General features: G+C 35.7%; 1 protein-coding gene across 1 annotated transcript in view; it reads left to right on the plus strand.

The window, feature by feature from the left end:
• The first annotated feature begins 1,726 nt into the window (after positions 1-1,726).
• The window catches only part of LOC123241368 (NXPE family member 2-like), a 47,026-nt gene continuing 25,507 nt past the window's right edge, over positions 1,727-23,245 (plus strand). Inside the window, exons 1-2 of the mRNA XM_044669026.1 lie at positions 1,727-1,854; positions 9,621-9,741. Coding sequence (XP_044524961.1) covers positions 1,727-1,854; positions 9,621-9,741 — 249 coding nt within the window. The remainder of the gene's footprint in view (positions 1,855-9,620; positions 9,742-23,245) is intronic.

Genomic DNA, 23,245 nt, shown 5'->3' on the forward strand with positions numbered 1-23,245 from the left:
ATATAGCTTTGATATTATTAACATAAACTAACTTTTAAAGTTAACTTTAACAATTGACATCAATTAGCTTTTAAAGCAATAATTACTGAAAAGATACAGCAAGACCCAAATTACAAAACATCTCAAAATGGGGCACTCTCACATGTACACAACTCAAACTTAAGGAAAGTGGGCTGAAATTTAAAGTGGCAGCTGCTAAATATTTTCCCCACCCAGATCATTTCCCAGGGTGGGATAGCTCTGGACAATTCACTCCCTTAACTATGGGACATGATGGCACAACTATTGGGTAATATTCATTGTAAGGCTGGGCCACATATCTAAGGCTTCACTGACTCCTCCCCTGGTTCAGCTTTTATGACAATCTTTGCCTTGGGATCCTGTCTCTGGATCTCTAGTAGTTCCTCTGACCTTTCAAAACTCATAATAATAATAGCAAACATTTATATAGTAACTTCTATGTGCCAGGAACGATGCTAAGCACTTTAAAATATTATCTTATTTAATCCTCACAACAACACTGTGAGGCAAGTGTTATTATCTCCATTTTACAAGTGAAGAAAACAAGACAAATACTTGTCTAAGGTCACAGAGCTTGCAAGTGTCTCAGGCCAGACTGAACTCAACTTTTTCTGATTCCAGGTCTAGCATTCTTTCTACTAATATTCATTCATTCACCTTAGAGCAGGAAAGAACAAATATAAGAACAAGAAAGAACAAAAAAAAAAGGAGGAGGAGGAGGAAGAGAGAGGATAACTGAAAACAGACAACCACACTCACCAATTCTTCCTATCACTTCTCAGAGATTTAAGATATAGTACGTAGCTTAAACTAGTGACAAAAATGTATAGAACAATTAGATGTTCTCTTAAGATCTCCTCAACAGCTTGATACCATTTCTATCTATTTTCCCCTTACCATTCTATTTGTAGACAATGAAGAAAGAAAAGGAATTGAATAATTCTGCTCTTTCCACTATTTTTTATTAGCTCATTTATGTTGAACAATGTTCCTGTCCTTTCTTTGATCAGCTTCTTGTCCCAGACAGCTGAAAAACACAAGCTCTTTTTTCTTGTCCTTATCTCCAGTCTCAGCTACTTTTTAAGATTATCTCCTGGGTAGAGAACAACGTATACAATAACAGAAGTATTATACCTTGATCAACTGTGAAGGACTAAACTATTATCAGCAAAGCAAGCTCCCAAGCTATCCAGCAGGTACCCATGATGAAAAATTCTATCCACAGTCAAAGAAATAACTACTGGAGTTTGATTGTAGATCAAAGCATGCCACCTTCCACTTTATTTCCTTCATGAGTTTTTTTTATTGTATGTGTTATATGTGTCTTGTTATTACATGAGCAATATAGAAATATGTATTGAAAGCACTGGGATAATCCAAATCAGACTATTTACCACTTTGGGGAGTGGGGCAAAGAGGAAGGGAGTTCTAAAATGTCAGAAAATAATGATCAAAAATTGTTTCTACATGTAACTGAAAAAAAATTATCTCCTGGATGGCACTCCTCTTTTGCATTAATCTTCAATTACTTGCCTTTGTGTCCATCTTCTGTGTATATTTGCAACCATTGTGTTAGAAATCTCTTTAGAAATGAATGTACTGAAGATGCTTTTGGCTTTCAAGTCACTATGACTAGCCAACAAAATTTGAGGTAGGATGGATGTTTCTGAAAAGATGACATTCAGAAGACATTAGCATGGGAGCAATGCCTAATACAGTTGAACAGCTACCAGAACACAATGCAGGGACTAGCAGTGATGTTTCCAACAGAAACAGTGAAAGCAACATGACTGCAGAAACTATGACCACAGCAGTGATCATAAGTCTAGATCAGTAATGGGCAAACTACGGCCTACGGGCCAGATGTGACCCCCTGAAATGTTCTATCTGGCTGCAGGACATTATTCCTAATCTGATAAATACAACGAGTAGGATACAATACAATGAAACTTCGAAAGAGTTGCCTTAGAAACAGACTGACAGATGAGCATTTCCTTTCCTTTGGCCCCCTCTTTAAAAAGTTTGCCCATCACTGGTCTAGATGAATCTGTGGGAATAGCAGTAGAACTCAACTTACGGCACTGATCATCTGGTACTACAATACTCATGATAAATATTTTCCAAAAAACCTGTGATCGGCAGGAGTAGCTAATCAATGAATCATCAGACAATTTTTCTCTTCCCCCAGCCCACATGGACAAAGGTGGTAGTTCAGTAAGTAGAGAGAAGGAGTCTATTGCTAGAGATATTTCATGGTTGGAATTATAAGATTTAGCAACTGATTGGATATGTGATGGTGTAAGGGAAAATAAAGAGCTGAGGAAAATGCTGAAGTTAGGAACCTATTAGGCTGGAGAAGTGGTAGTGCTTTTGCAGAAATAGGAAAGTTTGTAAGAGTGGGTTGTGGATAGGGCATTAATGAGCTTGGCTTTGTACTTGTTGATTTTGCAAAATCTCTAGGGCATTTGGTTCAAAATGTACAGTATGTAATTGGTGATAGAAGATTAAAACTTAGGGAAGAGGATTTTCATCTTAAGAGTGTTTTTATTTCAGGTATTAGTTGATATAGTAGTTGATTTTGGAGTTTTTCTACAGCTTTGTATCCTGAAACCATGATTACCCATTTTAATGAAACCAATATTGATAGAATATTTTTCATCTGTGACTTCAGGAATCGACAGAGTGGGTAATCTCCCCCTCAATATAATATTGTTTATCTCAGCTTCCTTATATATATTCTGAGCTTGAGGAATAGATAGTCCTTACACTAGATTTATCCATGCCCACTAGGATCAATTCATGGATATGCTAATGAATGCTAAAAAGATGACTTTTTCTAGAGCATTGAAAACTGAATATTTAACAATGAAGGAAAGAAAAGATTCTGAGAATACATACATCATGCTCTTTATTACTGCGGATTTTACTGGGGAAGAGGGCAAAAAGTGAGCATTAAAATAGAATAGCAGCAGCCTGGGGTGATGGTCATGAGCCAGTGCTTGTCACACCTGATAGAACTAGCTTCCACATCTGTTCTTTTAGTTCCTTCAGCTCCTAGGCTCATAATTTAATTGAGACTTGAGCCTAAGGTGTTACTTTGCCAGTTCAGTGGCCAATAAAAATTAAATTCTTATTGTTTATAAGGTTCTATTCCATTGAAAAAGGTGGAGTAGTTATAATAGGCTTAGAATATATATGAGGAAACTAAAGAGATAAACTGTGTTATATTTAGGGAGAGATTATCAACTGTCAATATCTAAGGCTCCTAGCTTCCTTTCCCCTCTCCTTCCAATTTATTGCTCCTTCTCACCTCAAATGCCAAAAAAGAAATGTAATTCTTATGAGTTCTCAAGGTGAAGATTACCTTAATTGTATTAATAGCTCATTTGATTCTTAGTGGTATAAAATGGTAAATTTATGGATGTAACTAGTAGTTCCATAAGAAGGAAATAAGAAAAGTACATTTGTTAGGCAGTTTTGGCATTGAATTCTTGTGTAACTCAAGCAGCTTCTGTTTGCTTTTCCTCTTTTGCAGATATTGCCAAAGAGAAGGGATCTGAGAAGGATTTAGAGCAGTGATAGGCAAACTTTTTAAAGAGGGGCCCAAAGGAAAGGAAATGCTCATCTATCAGTCTGTTTGTAAGGCAACTCTTTTGAAGTTTCATTGTATTGTATCCCACTCATTGTATTTAACAGATTAGGAACATTTCAGGGGGCTGGCATCTGGCCCTCAAGCTGGAGTTTTCCCATCACTGATTTAGAGTATCTCCCCTCAGATCATCATTTCCACCTCCTCTACATTAGAAAATTGTATTTTGCCACTGAAACTACCATGCCCTTGATAAATGACCTTTAGCCATCCTAAGTACATTACTTAACACTTCTTCTACTCATGCCTAATAAAATAATTTTCTTCCTTCATTAGAATGCAAATTCCTTAAGAACAGGCATTATTTTGCCTGATTGTATCTGTATCCCCAGAGCTTAGCACATATTAAATGCTTCATAAACCTTCTATCTATAGGGGAGGGTTAGAGGGATAAGAGAAAAGGCAGAATCAAAGGAGGAAGTCAAAATGGAAAGGAATACAGACACAATAATCATAACTGTGAATGTGAATAGGATGAACTCACCCATAATAAGGAAGCAGATAGCAGAATGGATTAAAAATCAGAATCCTACCATATGTTGTCTAAAGGAAACACGCTTGAGGCAGGTAGACATATGCAGGATAAAGGTAAGAGGGTGGAGCAGAATTTATGGGCTTTAACTGATATAAAGAAGGCAGGAATAACAATTATGTTCTCAGACAAAGCTAAAGCAAAAACAGTCTCATTAAAAGAGATAAAGAAGGTAATTACGTCTTGATGAAAGGCAGTATTAATAATGAAGAAATATCAGTACTCAACATATGTGCACCAAATGGTATAGCATTCAGATTTCTAAAGGAGAAATTCAAGAAGCTTAAGGAGGAAATAGATAGTAAAACTATGCTAGTGGGGGACCTCAAACTTCCCCTTTCAGAATTAGATAAATTGAACCAAAAAATAAATAAGAAAAAGTAAGAGAAGTGAATAAAATGTTAGAAAAATTAGAGTTAATAGATATCTGGAGAAAAATAAATAGGGATAAAAATAAATATGCCTCCTTTTCAGCAGCACATGGCACATATACAAAGACTGACCAGATACTAGGGCATAAAAACATTGCAAACAAATGTAGGAAAGCAGAAATGAAAAATGCAATTTTAAAAAACCTTAATGCAATGAAAATTATAATCAATAAGGGCTTATGGAGAGGCAAATTTAAAATTAATTGGAAACTAAATAATCTAATTCTTCAAAACTGGTGAGTCAAAGAACAAATCAAAGAAATAATTACTGATTTCATTGAAGAGAACGATAAAGAGGAAACAACATATCAAATTCTATGGGATGCAGCCAAAGCAGTACTCAGGAGGAAATTTAAATCACAGAGTGCATATATCAATAAATCAGAGATGGAAGAGGTCAATGAATTGGGCATGCAAAATAAAAAAAACTATAAAAAGAATAACTTAAAAATCCCCAAATAAAAACTAAATGGGAAATGCTAAAAATTGAAGGATAAATTAATAAAATTGAAAATAAAAGAACGATTGAACTAATAAATAAGACTAGGAATTGGTAATTTGAAAAAACAAATAAAATAGATAAAGTACTGGTTAATATGATAAAAAAAAGATGAAGAAAATCAAATTAACAGTATCAAAGACGAAAAGGGTAACCTTACCTCTAATGAAGAGGAAATTAAGGTAATTATTAAGAACTATTTTTTCCAACTATGTGAAATGGGTGAATATTTACAAAAATATAAACTGCCTACATTAACAAAAGAGGAAATAGAATACTTAAACAATCCCTTCTCAGAAAAAGAAATTGAATAAGCCATCAAGGAACAATCTAAGAAAAAAATCCCCAGGGCCAGATGGATTCAGGAGTGAATTCTATCAAACATTTAAAGAACAACTAATTCTAATACTATACAAACTATCTGACAGAATAAGCAAAGAAGGAGTTTTACCAAATTCCTTTTATGGCACAAATATGATACTGATTCCAAAGCGAGGCAGACCAAAAACAGAGAAAGAAAACTACAGACCAATCACCTTAATGAACATAGTAGCAAAAATTTCAAGTAGAATACTAGCAATAAGATGCCAGCAAGTGATCATGAGGATTATTCACTATGCTCAGGTGGGATTTATACTAGGAATGCAAGGATGGTTTAATATTAGGAAAACCATCTACATAACTCACCATATCAATAACCAAACTAACAAAAATTACATGATTATCTCAATAGATGCAGAAAATGCCTTTGACAAATACAGCACCCATTCCTATTGAAAACATTAGAAAGTATAGGAATAAATGGGCCTTTAGTAAAAATAAGAAATTGTATATATTTAAAATCATCAGCAAAATCATCTGCAATGGGGATAATTTAGAAGCCTTCCCAATAAGATCAGGAATGAAACAAGGATGCTCATTATCACCTCTATTATTTAAAATTGTGCTAGAAATGATAGCAGTAGCGATGAGAGAAGAAAAAGAAATTGGAGGGATTAAAGTAGGCAATGAGGAAACTAAACTATAACTCTTTGCAGATGATATTATGGTATACTTAAAGAATCCTAGAAAATCAACTAAAAGGCTAGTAGAAATAATTAAGAACTTTAGCAAAGTTGCAGGGAACAAGATAAATCCACATACATCATCAGCATTTCTATATATTTCCAAAAAAATTCAGCAGCAGGAGTTAGAAAGAGAAACTGCATTTAAAATCACTCTAGACAATATAAAATATTTAGGAATCTATTTGCCAAGATAAACAAACAAATTATATGAACGTAACTACAAAACTTTTCAGACAATTAAAACTAGATCTAAATAACTGAAAAAATATTAATTGCTCATGGATAGGACAAGCTAACATAATAAAAATGACAATCGTGCCCAAATTAATCTATCTATTCAGTGCCATACCTATCAAAGCACCAAAAAAAACCTTTTTTATAGAATTAGAAGAAATATAACAAAATTCATCTGGAAGGACAAGAAATCAAGAATATCAAGTAAAATAATGAAAAAAATATGAAGGATGGGAGCTCAGCAGTACCAGATTTTAAACTGTACTATAAAGCAGTGATCATCAAAACAATATAGTACTGGCTAAGTGAGAGAAGAGAGGATCAGTGGAATAGACTTGTGATAGATGACTTTTCCAAGATAGTATACAATAAACTCAAAGATCCTTGTTTTTTTGAACAAGAACCCACTATTTGACAAAAACTTCTGGGAAAATTGGAAAATAGTAATGGAAAAATTAGGTTTAAATCAATATCTTATACCCTATACCAAGATAAATTCGGAATGGGTAAATGACTTAAATATAAAGAGAGAAATTATAAATAAATTGGTGAACATAGAATAGTATACCTGTCAGATCTATCTATGGGAAAGGGAAGATTTTAAGAACAAGCAAGATACAGAGCATAGTACAAAATGTAAAATGAATAATTTTGATTCCATTAAATTGAAAAGTTTTTGTAGAAACAAAACCAATGTAACCAAAATTAGAAGGGAATCAAGAAATTGGGAAAAAATCTTTATAACAAAAACCTCTGACAAAGGTCTAATTTCTCAGATTAATAAGGAGCTAAGTCAATTGTACAAAAAATCAAGCCATTCCCCACTTGATAAATTGGTAAGGGACATGAATAGGCAGTTTTCAGATGAAGAAATCAAAGCTATCAATAAGCACAGGAAAAAGTATTCCAAATCTCTCATAGTTAGAGAAATGCGAATCAAAACAACTCTGAGGTACCACCTCACATCTAACAGGTTGGTCTATATGACAGCAAAGGAAAGTAACAAATGTTGGAAGGGATGTGGCAAAATTGGGGCACTAATGCATTGCTGGTGGTGTTGTGAATTGATTCAACCATTCTAGAGGGCAATTTGGAATTATGTGCAAAGGGCTTTAAAAGACTGCCTGCTCTTTGATCCAGCCATTCCATTGCTGGGTTTGTGCCCCAAATAGATTAAAAACACTAGGCAAGGGCCTGATTGTACAAAAATATTCATAGCCTCACCCTTTGTAGTGGCAGAAAACCTGGAAAATGAGGGTGTGTTCTTCAATTGGGGAATGGCTGAACAAATTGTGATATCTGATGTGATGGAATAATATTGTGATGAAAGAAATAATAAACTGGAGGAATTCCATGGAAAGACCTCCAGGAATTAATGCAGAGTGAAAGGAGCAGAATCAGGAGAACATTGTACATAGAGATTGATACATTATGGCACAATCAAATGTAATAGACTTTTCTACTAGTAGCAGCGCAATGACCCAGGATAATCCCGAGGAACTTATAAGAAAGAATGCTATCCATATCCAGAGAAAGAACTGTGGGAGTAGAAATACAGAAGAAAAACACATGATTGATCACATGGTTGGGGATTTTGACTTTAAATGGTCACTCTATTGCAAATATTAATGATATGGAAATAGATTTTGAACAAAGATACATATAAAACCGAGTGGAATTGTTCATTGGCTCTGGGAGGGTGGAGGGAGGAGGGGAGGGAAAGAACATGAATTATGTAACCATGGAAAATATTCTAAATTAATCAATTAAAATTTTTAAATTAAAAAAAATTTAAAAATAATTAAAAATTAAAATAAACTTACAATTGATAAAGAAAGTATTCTATCAGAATCTTTTTCTGAGATAAATATTGTCCTGATACCTAAAACAAGGAAAGATAAAATACAAAGAAAACTATAGGCCACATCATTATTGAACTGAAGTGTTTTAAAAAAAAATCCTATCAGCAATAATAAAGATGTACCTCAGAGAAGAGGGTTTAGGTGAACAGATAAGGAGAGTAGGAGGGGGCTAGGTGGCTCAGGGGATTGAGAGCCAAGCCTAGAGTTAGGAGGTCCTGGGTTCAAATGTGACCACAGATACTTTCTAGCTATGTGACCCTGGGAAGGGCACTTAACCCCCATTGCCTTACCTTTTTGCCTGGGAACCAATACATAGTATTGTTTTTAAAACACCAAGAAGGTTTTTAAAAAAAGATAATGAAATTTTCTCTTTACATATCACATTTGATATATCTAAAAGACATTTGGTGATGTAGGAATGGAGCCCAGTGTAGAGACTAAGGATGGATGGATGCTGTGATGTGTTGGTGAATGTAACAGCCATCTTTCTGGAAAAAGCAAAAAAGTACTTAAAACCATTTTTAACTTTAATCTGCCTTATAATGCCCTTTCCATCATTTTCTTAAATCTAGAAATCAACAAAATGATAAATAAAGCCCTGATGTGTAGTTTTTGCAGATTTCCAAGGTGTAAACGCTCACCTTGAAAATTTTACAATCAGTTCTCATGAGCCAGTTAGAGCTGACTCTAATGAATACCCCTGGAAATATGGATCTGGGAGTTCTTTGCATGGGGTTGAAAACTGAACCCAAGGGAACTGATGAAGTTACCAAGTGGCAGCGTATTAAAGGAAAAACATAGAGGCTCTATTACTATGTTATGGAGGCACATTCATGATTAGAATCATTAGTAAAGGCAACTGAGGAGGAGCACTTAGATAAATCTGCAGAGAAGCAGGAGAGAGCAGTGTTCAGAGGCGATTCTGCTGCCCTGAGGATAATCTGAGGTGGGTTCTAGGCACTAGCCTCAGGGTTTGCTGGTACTCAGTGGCTGCCATGAGAGAGTGAGGTGTTGGGGTAGAGCTCCTGAGTGGAAGCACTGAGCCTTCGTTCTTTCTGGTGTTAATTTATATAGTTTTTAGGAGGGGAGGAAATGGGGGAGGTGCAATCGGTAGACTTTGCTTTACTAATTTACTAATTGCTGATTGTTTTAGTAATTTAGCTATAGACCAATCTACATTTGGAACCCTTCTCTCTCTGCTTTTGAGAATGCAGGGCAGAGGGAGTTGACAGAAAGTGACACCCATTCTGCACCTCGCTCTGATCACATGACCTGGGGGGAAGTCTGTAGCCCCTTGTGATCCTAAGTGGGCTTTTCTTACTCAGACTCATCTTTTCTAGGACTCTTGCCATGCGGACCAACGTAAGAGCGCAGAGAAAACGGCTGATGCTGCTAGTCTTGCTCATTGCCTGGGTCATCTATCTGTTTTCTGCAAATATACTGCAGGTAGGTGTGCTTTCCTTATATATAGCCACCAATCTGAAACCAGGCAAAATAAACTACTTAGTTTGCAAGGAGGGAGGGGGCACATGTCCTGTCTATCAGTTTTTGTCGGGTAGCCTCTTCTCGCTTTGGGGACAGTGCTATGGGTAGACCTTATTTATAGCCCCAGAAGCAACCTCGTGATAAGATGGGGTGGGAGGCGCCTCTTAGTTTCTGTGTCTGTCACAAGTCCAACCTGAATTCCAGACAATTCCAGGTTGCAATATTGCCTCAGAATTCAGGGTGTATAAAATCTTCAACTGTTTTATGGGGGAGAAATAGAAAATACAACTGACTAACTTGTCTCTGGCTGTGATGGATCCTGGTGTTGGAATAGAGAAGTCTGGGACCAGTAATGTTTTATCCTGTTTTCAATTCTCAGTTTGAAAACCCAGAGAATTTGGGATGAGAAAAACAAGCAACTGTTCAGATAATTTATTTGTCAGAATGAGAAATATACAGTCAATGGGTGCACAAGAAAATTTTACAGTGAGAAGATAATCAGGGATTTAATATAAAAATTATAGAATAATAGCATTTTAGAAATGTAAGGAATCATAGGGCAACAATCCCTTTTGTTTAAAGATATGGAAACTGAATCCTGTAAAGATCTTGATAGGCTAGAGCAATATTGTTGTTCAGTGATATATGACTCTCTATGACTCCATTTGGGATTTTCTGGGCAAAGATCCCAGGGTAGTTTTCCTGGTTCCTTCTCCAGTTCATTTTACAGATGAAGAAACAGGCAAGCAGGGTTAAGTGACTTGCCCAGGGTTACACACCTTGTAAGTGTCTGAGGTCAGATTTGGATTCAGGAAGACCATCTTCCTTCCTCCAGGCCCAGCACTTCAACCAATGTGCCACTTACTTGCCTCAATTAAGTTTAATAAGATGAAATGTATTGAGGATAAATTCTAAGTTCTGCCCTTTGGTGCAAAAAATAAACTTTATAGAAAACAAGATGAAAGTCTATTTTGATGACTCTTCCTATTAAAAAATATTTTAGAGAAAAGAAATCACAGAATGAGTCAGTGTGTTTATAATAGTCCAAAAATGATTGTCATAACAAATGAAGTCATAACTTCTAGTATGATGTAAAAGTTTTGTTATACTCTTTTTTGATCAATCCACATCTGGGATACTCTGTTCAGTTCTTGATGTAGCATTTTAGGAAAGGTATAGTTTGGAGATAGCAAACCTTTTAGAGATGGAGTGCTGCCACCCCCCCCCTCTATCCCCACCCATTCTCTATCCTTACCCCAGACAGGGGATGGAGGAAGTACTCACATTGGGCTGCTGAGCAGAAGGGTGGGGGAAGTGAGGAATGTCCTCAGGAACATGGAGAGGGGAAAGGGAACAGCTCCACACCAAGTCCCTCTGGTTTTCTAGCATTGAACTCTGGTGGGCAACTGCAAGTGTGCCCACAGAGAGGGCTCTGCGTGCCCTTTCTGGCATGTGGACCATAGGTTTGCTACCATAGGTACTAATAAATAGGAATATATACAGAGGTAGTAATGGTGAGGGGTTGATGAAAGGAATGGAAAACATAGGATAATTATTTCAGTTCAATTTTGTAAGCAGAACTAAGACAAACATTTGTTGGGGATGCTATAGGAGATATTTTTGTTAAGGTATAGTTTGGATAGGGCAGCTAGATGGCATGGAGTAAGAGGTCTAAAGTCAGGAAGACTCAACCTCTTGAGTTCAAATCTGGCCTCAGACTTTTACTAGTTGTGTAAGATTATATATTGGCCCTTAAATGATACTGTAGCAGTTTGATATAGCTGCTTCTCTCTAAGGGCAAGATAATTACCCTTAGGCCTGGATCTCTGATAAACACAATCTGACTTCTTGATCTTAACAACAATAGGTTTATTAAAGTTGATAGCTAGGATTGGGTAAGGATTGGACGGCTAGGACTTTCCCTAGGCTAATTAGTCTCTTTCTGTCCCAGAATCCACTGACCTGTAAAGGTCTCTTTGGCCTCCAACAATGTTGGAACTACATTATATTCTTCTCTGTCTAATTTTCCCAACCTTCCTACCTAACTGCCCTAGTCAGAGCCCATCCAAAATAGTCTTCAGCAAACTTCTGTATCTTTACTCTGCCATTCTGAATTTTACCCAAATTCCTTTCTTTCAGTGGTTGATCCTGTGTAAGTCCCTTAAATTTGTTTTGCCTTATTTTCCTCATCTGTTAGTGAGCTGGAGAAGAGAATGGCAAAACCACACCAGTATCTTTGTCAAGAAAACCTCAGATGGGGTCATGATGAGTCAGACACAACTGAAACAATTGAACAAAGTATCTTGGAATATGTATGCTTTGAAGTCACTTCTAACTTTTTTAACATTTGGGACATTCTAAAATGATAGAATTTTTAGATTAGTGAAGAGTAACAGCAATTCAACACCTTCCTTTATAGTTGGAGAAACCAAATTCTGGTGTTATTAAATACTTTTTTTAAGATCATTCAATTGGTTAAGTTTTGTCTCTAGGGCTAGAAGCTAATTCTCTGTTCCTTTAAAAATGAAAGGACCAAAAGTCAGGTCTGGAAGATGGCTTCGGTTACCAGGTATGACAGGCTGTGGCACTTCAACCTTAGCCCAGTAAATGGGGAAAATCAAGAAAATTGAATTATCTTTGTATTTAAGATGGGTACCTTCCTAATGGTTCTTAACTCACCCAATTCTTTTTATCTGTATATTGGAAAAAACATTGGATTTGGAAGTAGGAAGACCTGAATTCAAATTCTGCCTCAGACACTAATTCTGTGAGTCTTAGCAATTGGAGTTAAGTGATTTGTCTACCTGGTTGTCTATCTATAGAGTCATCTAGTTGCTCTTACATATGACTTTCTTACAACCTTAGTTTCCCCATTGGCAAAATAGGAATAATAGTAACATCTACCTTATAAGGTTCAGATAAGATAATACTTGTAAAATAGTTTGAAAATCTTAAAGTGCTATATAAATAATAATTATTTTTCATTGCTCCTCACTGCTGAAATGAAGGCCTGAATTTTACAACCCACAACCACTATGTTGCCCGTAACTTAGACTAGTAGACAACCCAGATTTATTTCATTTGGTGAAAGATAACAGTCTCCAGTTTCCAAATAGATTTACTTTATGAAGTATAGAAGGAAAAAGTTTAGAGATTTTAGTGGGTTATCATGACACTTTAATTATTCAATGGAGAAAGAGAAAATTATTCAGGGAAATCATGCTCCAGATAAGATTCAAACAAGTAAATAATATATTTGAAATAATGGGCAGCTAGGTGGCACAGTTGATAGAGTGTTAGGCCTGGAGTTAGGAAGACTCCTCTTCATGAGCTCAAATCTGATCTCATCTACTTACTATCTGTGTGATCCTGGAAAAGTCATTTAACTTTGCCACAGTTTTCTCATCTGTTAAATGAGCTAGAGAGGGATATGGCAAACTACTCCAGTATCTTGCCAAGAAGACCCCACATGGGGTCCAGAGTCATATACAATTGAAATAACTGAAAAACAACATATATGACATGTAATAGGTATATAATTAATACTGGTTGAACTGAATTGAGTCCAATTCTATATCAAGGTCCCCTGACTCTTAACTGTCCTTTAACTCCTGACTAGGGCTAACCATAAGAGAGTTCAGAACTACTTGCTCTCAGGACTCAATCTTTACTGATTTTGTGACACCGAGTCAAGTTCTTTGGTGTTTTCTATCCCAAAGATCCATCAACAGTTCTCATCTTTGCTTGGTACATCAGACCCATTGAAGAAACATAAACAGAACATGGGAAATATACCTTTAAACACAAAACTAGAAACCTTTACAGATCCTATAGCCTTTGTGCCCTACTGTAAGATAGTTCTACCTTTTTCTTTCATTCCCCCCTTCTCAGGGGTCAGTATGTTTTGTAGAGGCTAGTTTTTGATGAGGACGAAGATTGAAACATTAGCATTTAGAGGCCCCTTTCTTTCAGCTTATATATACTTCCTGAATGGAGCTTCAAAGGCAAAGAGGGGCTAATGGTTTCCTTTGAGCTATTGGGCAACTCAACTTTTTGTGATTATCCTCTTACAATAATTAGTTTTTTAAAAAACCAACATAGTGAGGTAATGTCCTTTAAGCTCTATGATATTCCCTCCTACTCAGCTTTAGGGAGTTAATTTTAGTTGAAAACTTCCAAGTTCACAATCACTGTAGGCTCCCAGAAAGGAAAATTATGAACATTTAGTGAGAGGTTATATTCTTTTCATAACTTTTTATTTATATCTAGCTCTAGACAACTCCTCAATCTTTGTGAAGCAAAATTTAATTTACTAACAATGTTTAGGTAATGTAATAGCAGGTTATAGTACTGTTCTCTGTGACTGTAGAGACACTAGGAGAGAAAACTGGGAAAGGAGTTAATTTTTTATTGTGGGAAATGTCTTTTGTCCTTTTTAGATTTAAGCGCTCCTCTCTTATCTCATTCATCTATTCATAGACATACAAACTCATGGCAGCTGACTGTTTAGTTCTTAATAACTGCAAAATAACTTAGAAGTGAAAGTATGTACTAATAAATACTCCTCCATGCTTTGGCTGACAGCTGAGAAGGAAGTAATTCCTCCCCTCATTTCCATCTGCTCATCATAATTGGAGAGGAAAACAAGAAGTAAGTGATGTGCAGGTAAATGGGAAGCAATGCCCTGCTCTAGACATGAAAGGTAGGTATCTCCGTTCAGAATAGTATTAAAAAGGAGGAAGTAGTATTATTTTGCCACAATTCATAATTAAATAAATAATTAAAAGTGGAGGAAGACTTAATGAAATGGTACAGAGTTAAGAATGTAGAGCCAAAGCCAGTGCAAAAGAATTACAGCAAGTTTGGGACACCCATTAAGTCATTGGCAGCTACCTGGCATCACCAGGGGCTGCTCCTGAGAGCAGCAAGTCTTAAGACCCCAAGAGGCTAAAGAACGCTCGGACTTTGAACACAGACCCTGACCGCAGGCACGGACATGGTTTCTGAACACAGATGTGGACCTTGGGTGGGGACCCAGTGCAGAGGGGTGCATGACTGTGGAAGCAGTACCCTGAGACTGAAAAAGGAGCTTCAGGTAGAAGAACAAGCAAGTGGACCACCAGGAGGCTTGACCCCAAGAACAACTAGACCTGAGACCTCAGAAACCTAAAGAATACAGACAGACCTTGGTGTGAGGATAAAACTAAGAGGGCTCTGGGCTAAAAATGGCAAGCCAGACACAGAAACTCCAGAAGAGAAAGATCAAGAAGAAACTTTTAACACTCAACAACTTTTACACAGAAAAAATCCAGACAACAGAGCAAACAGTAGAGGAGAACAAACAAGTAACCATATCCAAACCTTCCCAAAAAATGAAAACCGGTCACAAGGTCTTGAAGAGTTCAAATCTGAGATTATGAGAAAGATGGAAGAGATCTGGCAAGAAAATAACAGTTTAAAAGGCAGAATTTCCCAATTGGAAAGTGAGGAAAGTAAATTGAAGACCAGAAATGACCAGATTGAAAAGGAAAACCAGTGTCTAAAGGCTAGAATTGGGCAATTCCAAAAAGATGCCCCCAAATCAAAAGAATTGATAAGCAAATTGGAGACCAAAATAGAACAGCTGGAAAACAGGATAGACCAAATCAAAAAGGGAAATCAAAAGATTATAGCAGAAAACCACTCTCTAAAGACAAGAATTGGGCAAATAGAAGCCAATGATCTCTCAAGACAGCAAGAACAAATAAAACAAAATCAAAAGACTGATAAAATAGAAGGAAACATTAAATATCTCAATGACAAATTGACAGATCAAGAAAACAGGTCTAGAAGAGATAATCAGAGAATCATTGGTCTTCCTGAAAAAGCAGAAATTAATAGAAATTTGGACTCCATACTAAAAGAAATTATTCAGCAAAACTGCCCTGAAATTCTACAACAAGAGGGCAATATGGACATTGAAAGGATCCCTATATCACCCTCTACACTAGACCCTGAAAGGACAACCTTCAGGAATATAATAGCCAAATTCAAGAGCTTCCAAGAAAAAGAAAAATTTTTACAAGAAGCTAGAAAGAGACAATTCAGATATCAAGGAGCAACAATCAGGATCACACAGGATCTGCCAGCCTCCACTCTAAAAGACCACAAGGCTTGGAATAGGATATTCAGAAAGGCAAGAGAACTGGGCCTACAACTATGGATAACCTACACATCAAAACTGACTATATACTTCCAGGGGAAAGTTTGCGCATTCAACAAGATAGAAGATTTCCAAGTAATTGCACAGAAAAGACCAGGACTAAATGGAAAGTTTGATATACAACCACAAAAATCAAGAGAAACATGAAAAGGTAAATAAGAAACAGAAGGGAAAGAAATAAAACTCACATTTTAAAAATTTGCCTCTTTAAGGACTTCAATAAGATCTAATTATTTTTATTCCTACATGGAGAAATTTTATGTATAATTCTCTGTAGTGAACTGTATTCACTATTATAGTATTCACTATTATAGTAATTAGAAGAATTATTCATAGGGAGAGGTTGGAATACTAAATGGTCTAAGATGACATGGTGGTGGGAAAAGGGGGGTAAATAGTAGAGGACACAAAGAGAAACTTGAAGGAATAAGAAAAATAGGATATTCTATTACACACAAAGAGGGCATGGGAAGGGGAAGGGATGAATACTATTATAAGAAGGAGAGGAAGAGAGCATTAAGAGGTAATATTTAAACCTTACCCTCAGTGTAATTAACCCTGAGAGGGAAGAGTAGCTATATTATCCATTGGGATATAAAACTCTATCTAACCCTACTAAGAAAGTCATAAGGGATAAACCAAGGGGAGCAGGGGAGGTTGGAGAACAAAAAAGGGAGGGGAGAAGAAGGGGGAGGAAATTCATTAGGCCTTAAAAATAAAAAGAGAGGAATAAAAGGGAGGGGGTAGAAAGGGAAGTAAATCAAGGGAGGGGACAAGGGTTACTGGCATAAAGTAAACCACTGGTTTAGAAAGGAAATAGTGTAAGAAGAAGGGGTAGAACTAGGAGAGGATATCAAAATGTTGGCGAATACACAACTGGTAATTATAACTCTGAATGTGAATGGGATGAACTCTCCCATAAAACGGAAGCAAATAGCAGACTGGATTAGAAACCAAAATCCTACCATATGTTGCCTACAAGAAATACATATGAGGTGGGTGGACATACACAGTTTTAAGGTAAAGGTCTTGAACAAAATCTTTTGGGCTTCAAATGAGAAAAAGAAGGCAGGAGTGGCAATCATGATTTCTAACAAAGCAAAAGTAAAAATAGATATGATTAAAAAAGACAGGGAGGGTCATTACATCCTGATAAAAGGCAGTATAGACAATGAGGAAATAACAGTGCTCAAAATGTATTCACCAAATGGCATAGCATCCAAATTCATAAAGGAGAAACTGGCAGAGCTCAAGAAGGAAATAGATAGTAAAACCATTAGTGGGAGATCTAAATATTCATCTTTCAGATCTAGATAAATCTAATTAAAAAATAAATAAGAGATAAGAGATGTGAATGAAGTCCTAGAAAAATTAGATTTAATATATACATGGAGAAAAATAAATAGGGACAAAAAGGAATACACCTTCTTTTCAGCTGCACATGGTACATTCACAAAAATTGACCATGTAATAGGACATAGAAACATTGTGAACAAATGTAAAAGAGCAGAAATAATAAATGTAACCTTCTCAGATCATAATGCAATAAAAATAATAATTAGTAAGGGCACCTGGACAGGCAAATCAAAAACTAATTGGAAATTAAATAATATGATTCTCCAAAACCAGCTAGTCAAAAAAGAAATCATAGAAACAATCAACAATTTCAATGAAGACAATGACAATGATGAGACATCCTACCAAACTCTGTGGGATGCAGCCAAGGCAGTACTCAGGGGGAAATTTATATCCTTGAGTGCATATATTAACAAATTAGGGAGGGCAGAGATTAATGAATTGGGTATGCAACTTAAAAAACTACAAAGAGAGTAAATTAAAACTTCCCCTGATGAAAACTAAATGAGAAATACTAAAATTCAAGGGTGAAATTAATAAAATCAAAAATAAAGAATTATTGAGTTAATAAATAAGACTAGAAGCTGGTAATTTGAAAAAACAGATAAAATAGACAAAGTACTGGTCAATCTAATAAAAAAAAGAAAGAAGAAAACCAAATTGACAGTATCAAATATGAAAAGGGAGATCTCACGTCTAATGAAGGGGAAATTAAGGCAATCATTAAAAACTATTTTTCCCAATTATATAGCAATTAATATAGCAATCTAGGTGACATGGATGATTATTTACAAAAATATAAATTGCCTAGATTAACAGCAGAAGAAATAAAATACCTAAATAATCCCATATCAGAAAAAGAAATTGAACAAGCCATCAAAGAACTCCCTAAGAAAAAATCTCTAGGGCCTGATGGATTCACAAGTGAATTTTGTCAAACATTAAAAGAGAAACTAATCCCAATACTATACAAATTATTAGATATAAACAGCAAGAAGGAATCCTACCAAATTCCTTTCATGACACAAATATGGTACTGATTCCAAAGCCTGGTAGATCAAAAACAGAGAAAGAAAACTACAGACCAATCTTCCCTAATGAACATTGATGCAAAAATCTTAAATAGAATACTAGCAAAGAGACTCCCACCAAGTAATCAAGAGGATCATCCATCATGATCAGGTGGGATTTATACCAGGAATGCAAGGATGGTTCAAAATTAGGAAAAACATCCACATAATTGACCATATCAACAATCTAATAAACAAAAATCACATGATTATCTCAATAGATGCTGAAAAAGCCTTTGATGAAATATAGTACCCATTCCTATTGAAAACCCTGGAAAGTATAGGAATAGAAGGACCTTTCCTAAAAATAATAAACAGTATATATCTAAAACCATCAACAAGCATCATCTGCAATGGGGATAAATTAGAAGCCTTCCCAATCAGATCAGGAGTGAAACAAGGATACGCATTATCACCTCTATTATTTAACATTGTACTAGAAACACTAGCAGTTGCAATTAGAGAAGAAAAAGAAATTGAAGGTATCAAAATAGGCAAAGAAGAGACTAAGCTATCACTCTTTGCAGATGATATGATGGTCTACTTAAAAAATCCTAGAGAATCAACTAAGAAGCTTGTAGAAATAATCAACAACTTTAGTAAATTTGCACGATACAAAATAAATGCACATAAATCATCAGCATTTCTATATATCTCCAACACATCACAACAGCATGAGGTAGAAAGAGAAACACCATTTAAAATCACCCTAGACAATATAAAATACTTAGGAATCTACCTACCAAAATAAACACAGCAATTATATGAAAACAACTACAAAACACTTTCCAAAAAATTAAAACTAGATCTAAAGAATTGGAAAAACATTGATTGCTCATAGGTAGGATGAGCTAACATAATAAAAATGACCATTCTACCCAAATTAATTTACCTATTTGGCGCCATACCTATCAAACTACTTTTTCACTGAATTAGAAAAAACTATAACAAAGTTTGTTTGGAAAGAAAAAAGATCAAGAATATCAAGAAAAATAATGAAAAAAAATGTGAAGGAAGGTGGGCTAGCAGCACCAGATATTAAACTGTACTATAAAGCAGCAGTCATCAAAACAGTATGGTACTGGCTAAGAGAGAGAAGGCAGGATCAGTGGAATAGACTTGGGGTAAGTGATGTCAGGAAGACATTGTATGATAAACCCAAACAGGCCAACTTTTGGGTCAAAAATCCACTATTTGACAAAAATTTCTGGGAAATTTGGAAAACAACATGGGAGAGATTAGGTTTAGATCAACATCTCACACCCTACACCAAGATAAATTCAGAATGTGTGAATGACTTGAATATAAAGAGGGAAACTATAAATAAGTTAAGTGAACACAGAATAGTATTCTTGTCAGAGCTCTGGGAAAGGAAAGATTTTAAAACCAAGAGAGAGTTAGAGAAAATTATAAATGTAAAATAAATGATTTTGATTATATCAAAGTAAAAAGCTTTTGTACAAACAAAAACAATGCAGTCAAAATCAGAAGAGAAACAACAAATTGGGAAAAAATCTTTATAACAAAAAATTCTGACACGGGTCTAATTACTCAAATATACAAGGAGTTAAGTCAATTGAATAAAAAAATCAAGCCATTCCCCAATTGATAAATGGGCAAGGAACATGAATAGGCAATTTTCAGATAAAGAAATCAAAATTATCAATAAGCACATGAGAAAATGTCCTAAATCTGTAATAATTAGAGAAATGCAAATCAAAACAACTCTGAGGTATCACCTCACACCTAGGAGATTGGCTAAAATGAAAGAGGGGAGAGTAATGAATGCTGGAGGGGATGTGGCAAAACTGGGACATTAATGCATTGCTGGTGGAGTTGTGAACTGATCCAACCATTCTGGATGGCAATTTGCACCTATGCTGAAAGGGCTATAAAAGAATGCCTGCCCTTTGATCCAGCCATACCACTGTTGGGTTTGTACCCCAAAGGGATCATAGATAAACAGACTTGTATGAAAATATTTATAACCACGCTTTTTGTGGTGGCAAAAAACTAGAAAATGAGGATATGCCCTTCAATTGGGGAATGGCTAGACAAATTGTGGTATATGCTAGTGATGGAATACTCTTGTGCTTAAAGGAATAATAAACTGGAGGAATTCCATGTGAACTGGAAAGACCGCCAGGAACTGATGCAGAGTCAAAGGAGCAGAGCCAGAATAACATTGTACACAGAGACTGATACACTGTGGTAAAATCCAATGTGATGGACTTCTGTACTAGCAGCAATGCAATGACCCAGGACAATTCTGAGGGACTTATAGAAAAGAATGCTACCCACATTCAGAGGAAGAACTGCAAGAGTGGAAACACAGAAGAAAAGCAACTGCTTGAACACATGGGTTGAGGCAGACATGATTGGGGATATAGACTCGAAACTACCACACCAATGCAACTATCAACAATTTGGGAATAGGTCTTGATCAATGACACATATTAAAACCAGTGGAAATGCGCATCAGCAATGGGTGGGGGGGAAGTGGGAGGTGAAGGGCATGAATCATGTAACCATGTTAACTTTTCTAAAAAATAAATATCATTAAATGTTAAAAAATTAAAAAAAATTGTGGTAAAAAAAGAATCTAGAGCCAAAAGAATAATATCCATACTGACTATGGCTATGTAAATGAAAAAATATTAAATGATAAACTCTCGTCATATGTTATGGATAGTATCAAAACTAATTTGTTATGTTTAATGACTTTTGTTGAATTGAGTCCAACTGAAGTTCAATACATTTCTCTTTAAAAAACACCAATAAATTATGTAAACGTAAGGTAGCATATGCACTTTTTGTTACTGTTTAGTCATTTCAGACTCTTTATAAGTCCATTTGGGATTTTCTTAGGAATGATACTCGAGTGGTTTTCCATTTTCTTCTCCAGCTCATTTTACACATGAGGACCAACAGGGTTCAGTGACTTTTCCAGGGTCACAGAGTAAGTGTCTGAGTTCATATTTGAACTCATGAAGATGAGTCTTCCTGATTCCAAAGTCAATACACTATCCACCATGCCACCTAGACAGCTAGCACTCACTATCTACTGATATTACCTCTCAGTAATCACTGTTTTTTTGCTTTTTTTTCTCAAATATTTTTAGGGAATACATTGTGTTTATAATTGGTGTGTTTGAATATACTTGTCTGTGATATAAAACAATTTTTTCTTTTTAAAAATTTTATTCATTTTTTAAAAGATTTTTCTCATGGTTACATAATTCATGTTCTCTCCCTCCTCTCTTCTTCTCCCACTCTCCAGAGCTGACAAGCAATTCCACTGAGTTATACAAGTAGTATTACTCAATGCCTATTTCCATATTATTCCTTTTGTAATAGAGTAATCTTTTAAAATCAAAACTTCAAATCATATATACCCATGTAAACAAGTAATAAATCATATAAAACAAAAATTGTTGAAAAAATTACTTCCAAGGTTTTTCAAAGCAGGAATAGTTAGATTTCTATTTGTACTAATTTAGATGTCATTCTGATTAGGAGGGAAATAGAAAAAAATGACCTCTCTAGTCTTGAAAAATCAATCTTCATATTTCTTATTTGTAAAAAAGAGAGTGTCCAAAATTATCTCTATGTTCCATTTGAAGAAAGAACTTTAAAAACCAGTTTCAAATGTAAAATTAAGAATCATAATTAAGGTTAATATACCAAAAATGGCAATTAGGGCATTTTGATTCTTTTTCCATCCCTGCCATTAACAAAATACAAGATGAATCACTTGACTACCAAGAAAATATATTAGTGGCTCTCTAGAAGGGTCTTTAACCCTTCAAATGTCAAATGAACTTGGCAGAGGTAGAATAATTAGTGCTAAGTCCTCAAGATAAAATAGCCACAAGATAAATATCTTATTGTTAACACTGAGGATATTGAGTACTCCCAGTACTTCCAGGCCAGATCTCTGAGTCCTTTGCACCTTTATTAACTAGAACAAGGCTTTTATAGTGCCCTGCCCAAGGCAAAGAGAAAATTTAGCAGCCCACAAGAAGCAGAAGACTCTGATAATTGACCAACCTCACATAAAGAAAAGAACAAGAATGAAAGAGGAATATGGTTGACTGATAATGTTCTGGCACAAGGTTTCTACAACTAGCCTGAGAGGCATTTGGAAACTCATCTAGGACTAGGATCATGCAGGTTACTCAGGGCAGGGATTTCAGTGGCCCACCCCACACTTATATCCTTTAAGAAGCTTGTGCTATTTTTGCCCAGCCATATGAAGGAAAGGAAGAGAATGGAGGGAGAGCCTAGGAAGACTAAAATCATGCTGCCATGTGCCTGGAGACTTGGTGGGGAAGCTTGGGACTACTCAAATACTCCTACACTTTCATCTGACAAGAAATGGGTAATGCTGATTTTTTTCTAGCACTGGAAGAAAGGAGGAGTAGAGAGAAGAATCAGGTGATTTAAAATGTACTTGGACAAGTAGTTGCTTAGACCTAAATGAAATGTAATTGGAACCCAAACTGGGACCAATCTGACCCTCTGAAACTTTTTCAGAGTAAAGGCTTAGACCAGAGAATCCTATATGCCTGAGGTAAACCTGTAGTCTACCTTTGGTTGGCATCATCAAATTAGGAGGGCATAGAGAGTAGGGGTTATGGAATATAGGATTAAGAGATACTAAGAGAGATAAAAAATACATTAACAGATAAACCAACAGAGAGGAAATAAAAATGAACAAAATCAGAACGAGAAGTTTAAGTATGATAATAAAATATTTTTTTAACATTTATTAATATTCATTTTTAACATGGTTACATGATTCATGCTCCACCTTTCCCCTTCAACCCCCCCCCCC

Source organism: Gracilinanus agilis, chromosome 3 (assembly GCF_016433145.1).
Source record: "Gracilinanus agilis isolate LMUSP501 chromosome 3, AgileGrace, whole genome shotgun sequence".
Lineage (NCBI taxonomy): Eukaryota > Metazoa > Chordata > Mammalia > Didelphimorphia > Didelphidae > Gracilinanus > Gracilinanus agilis.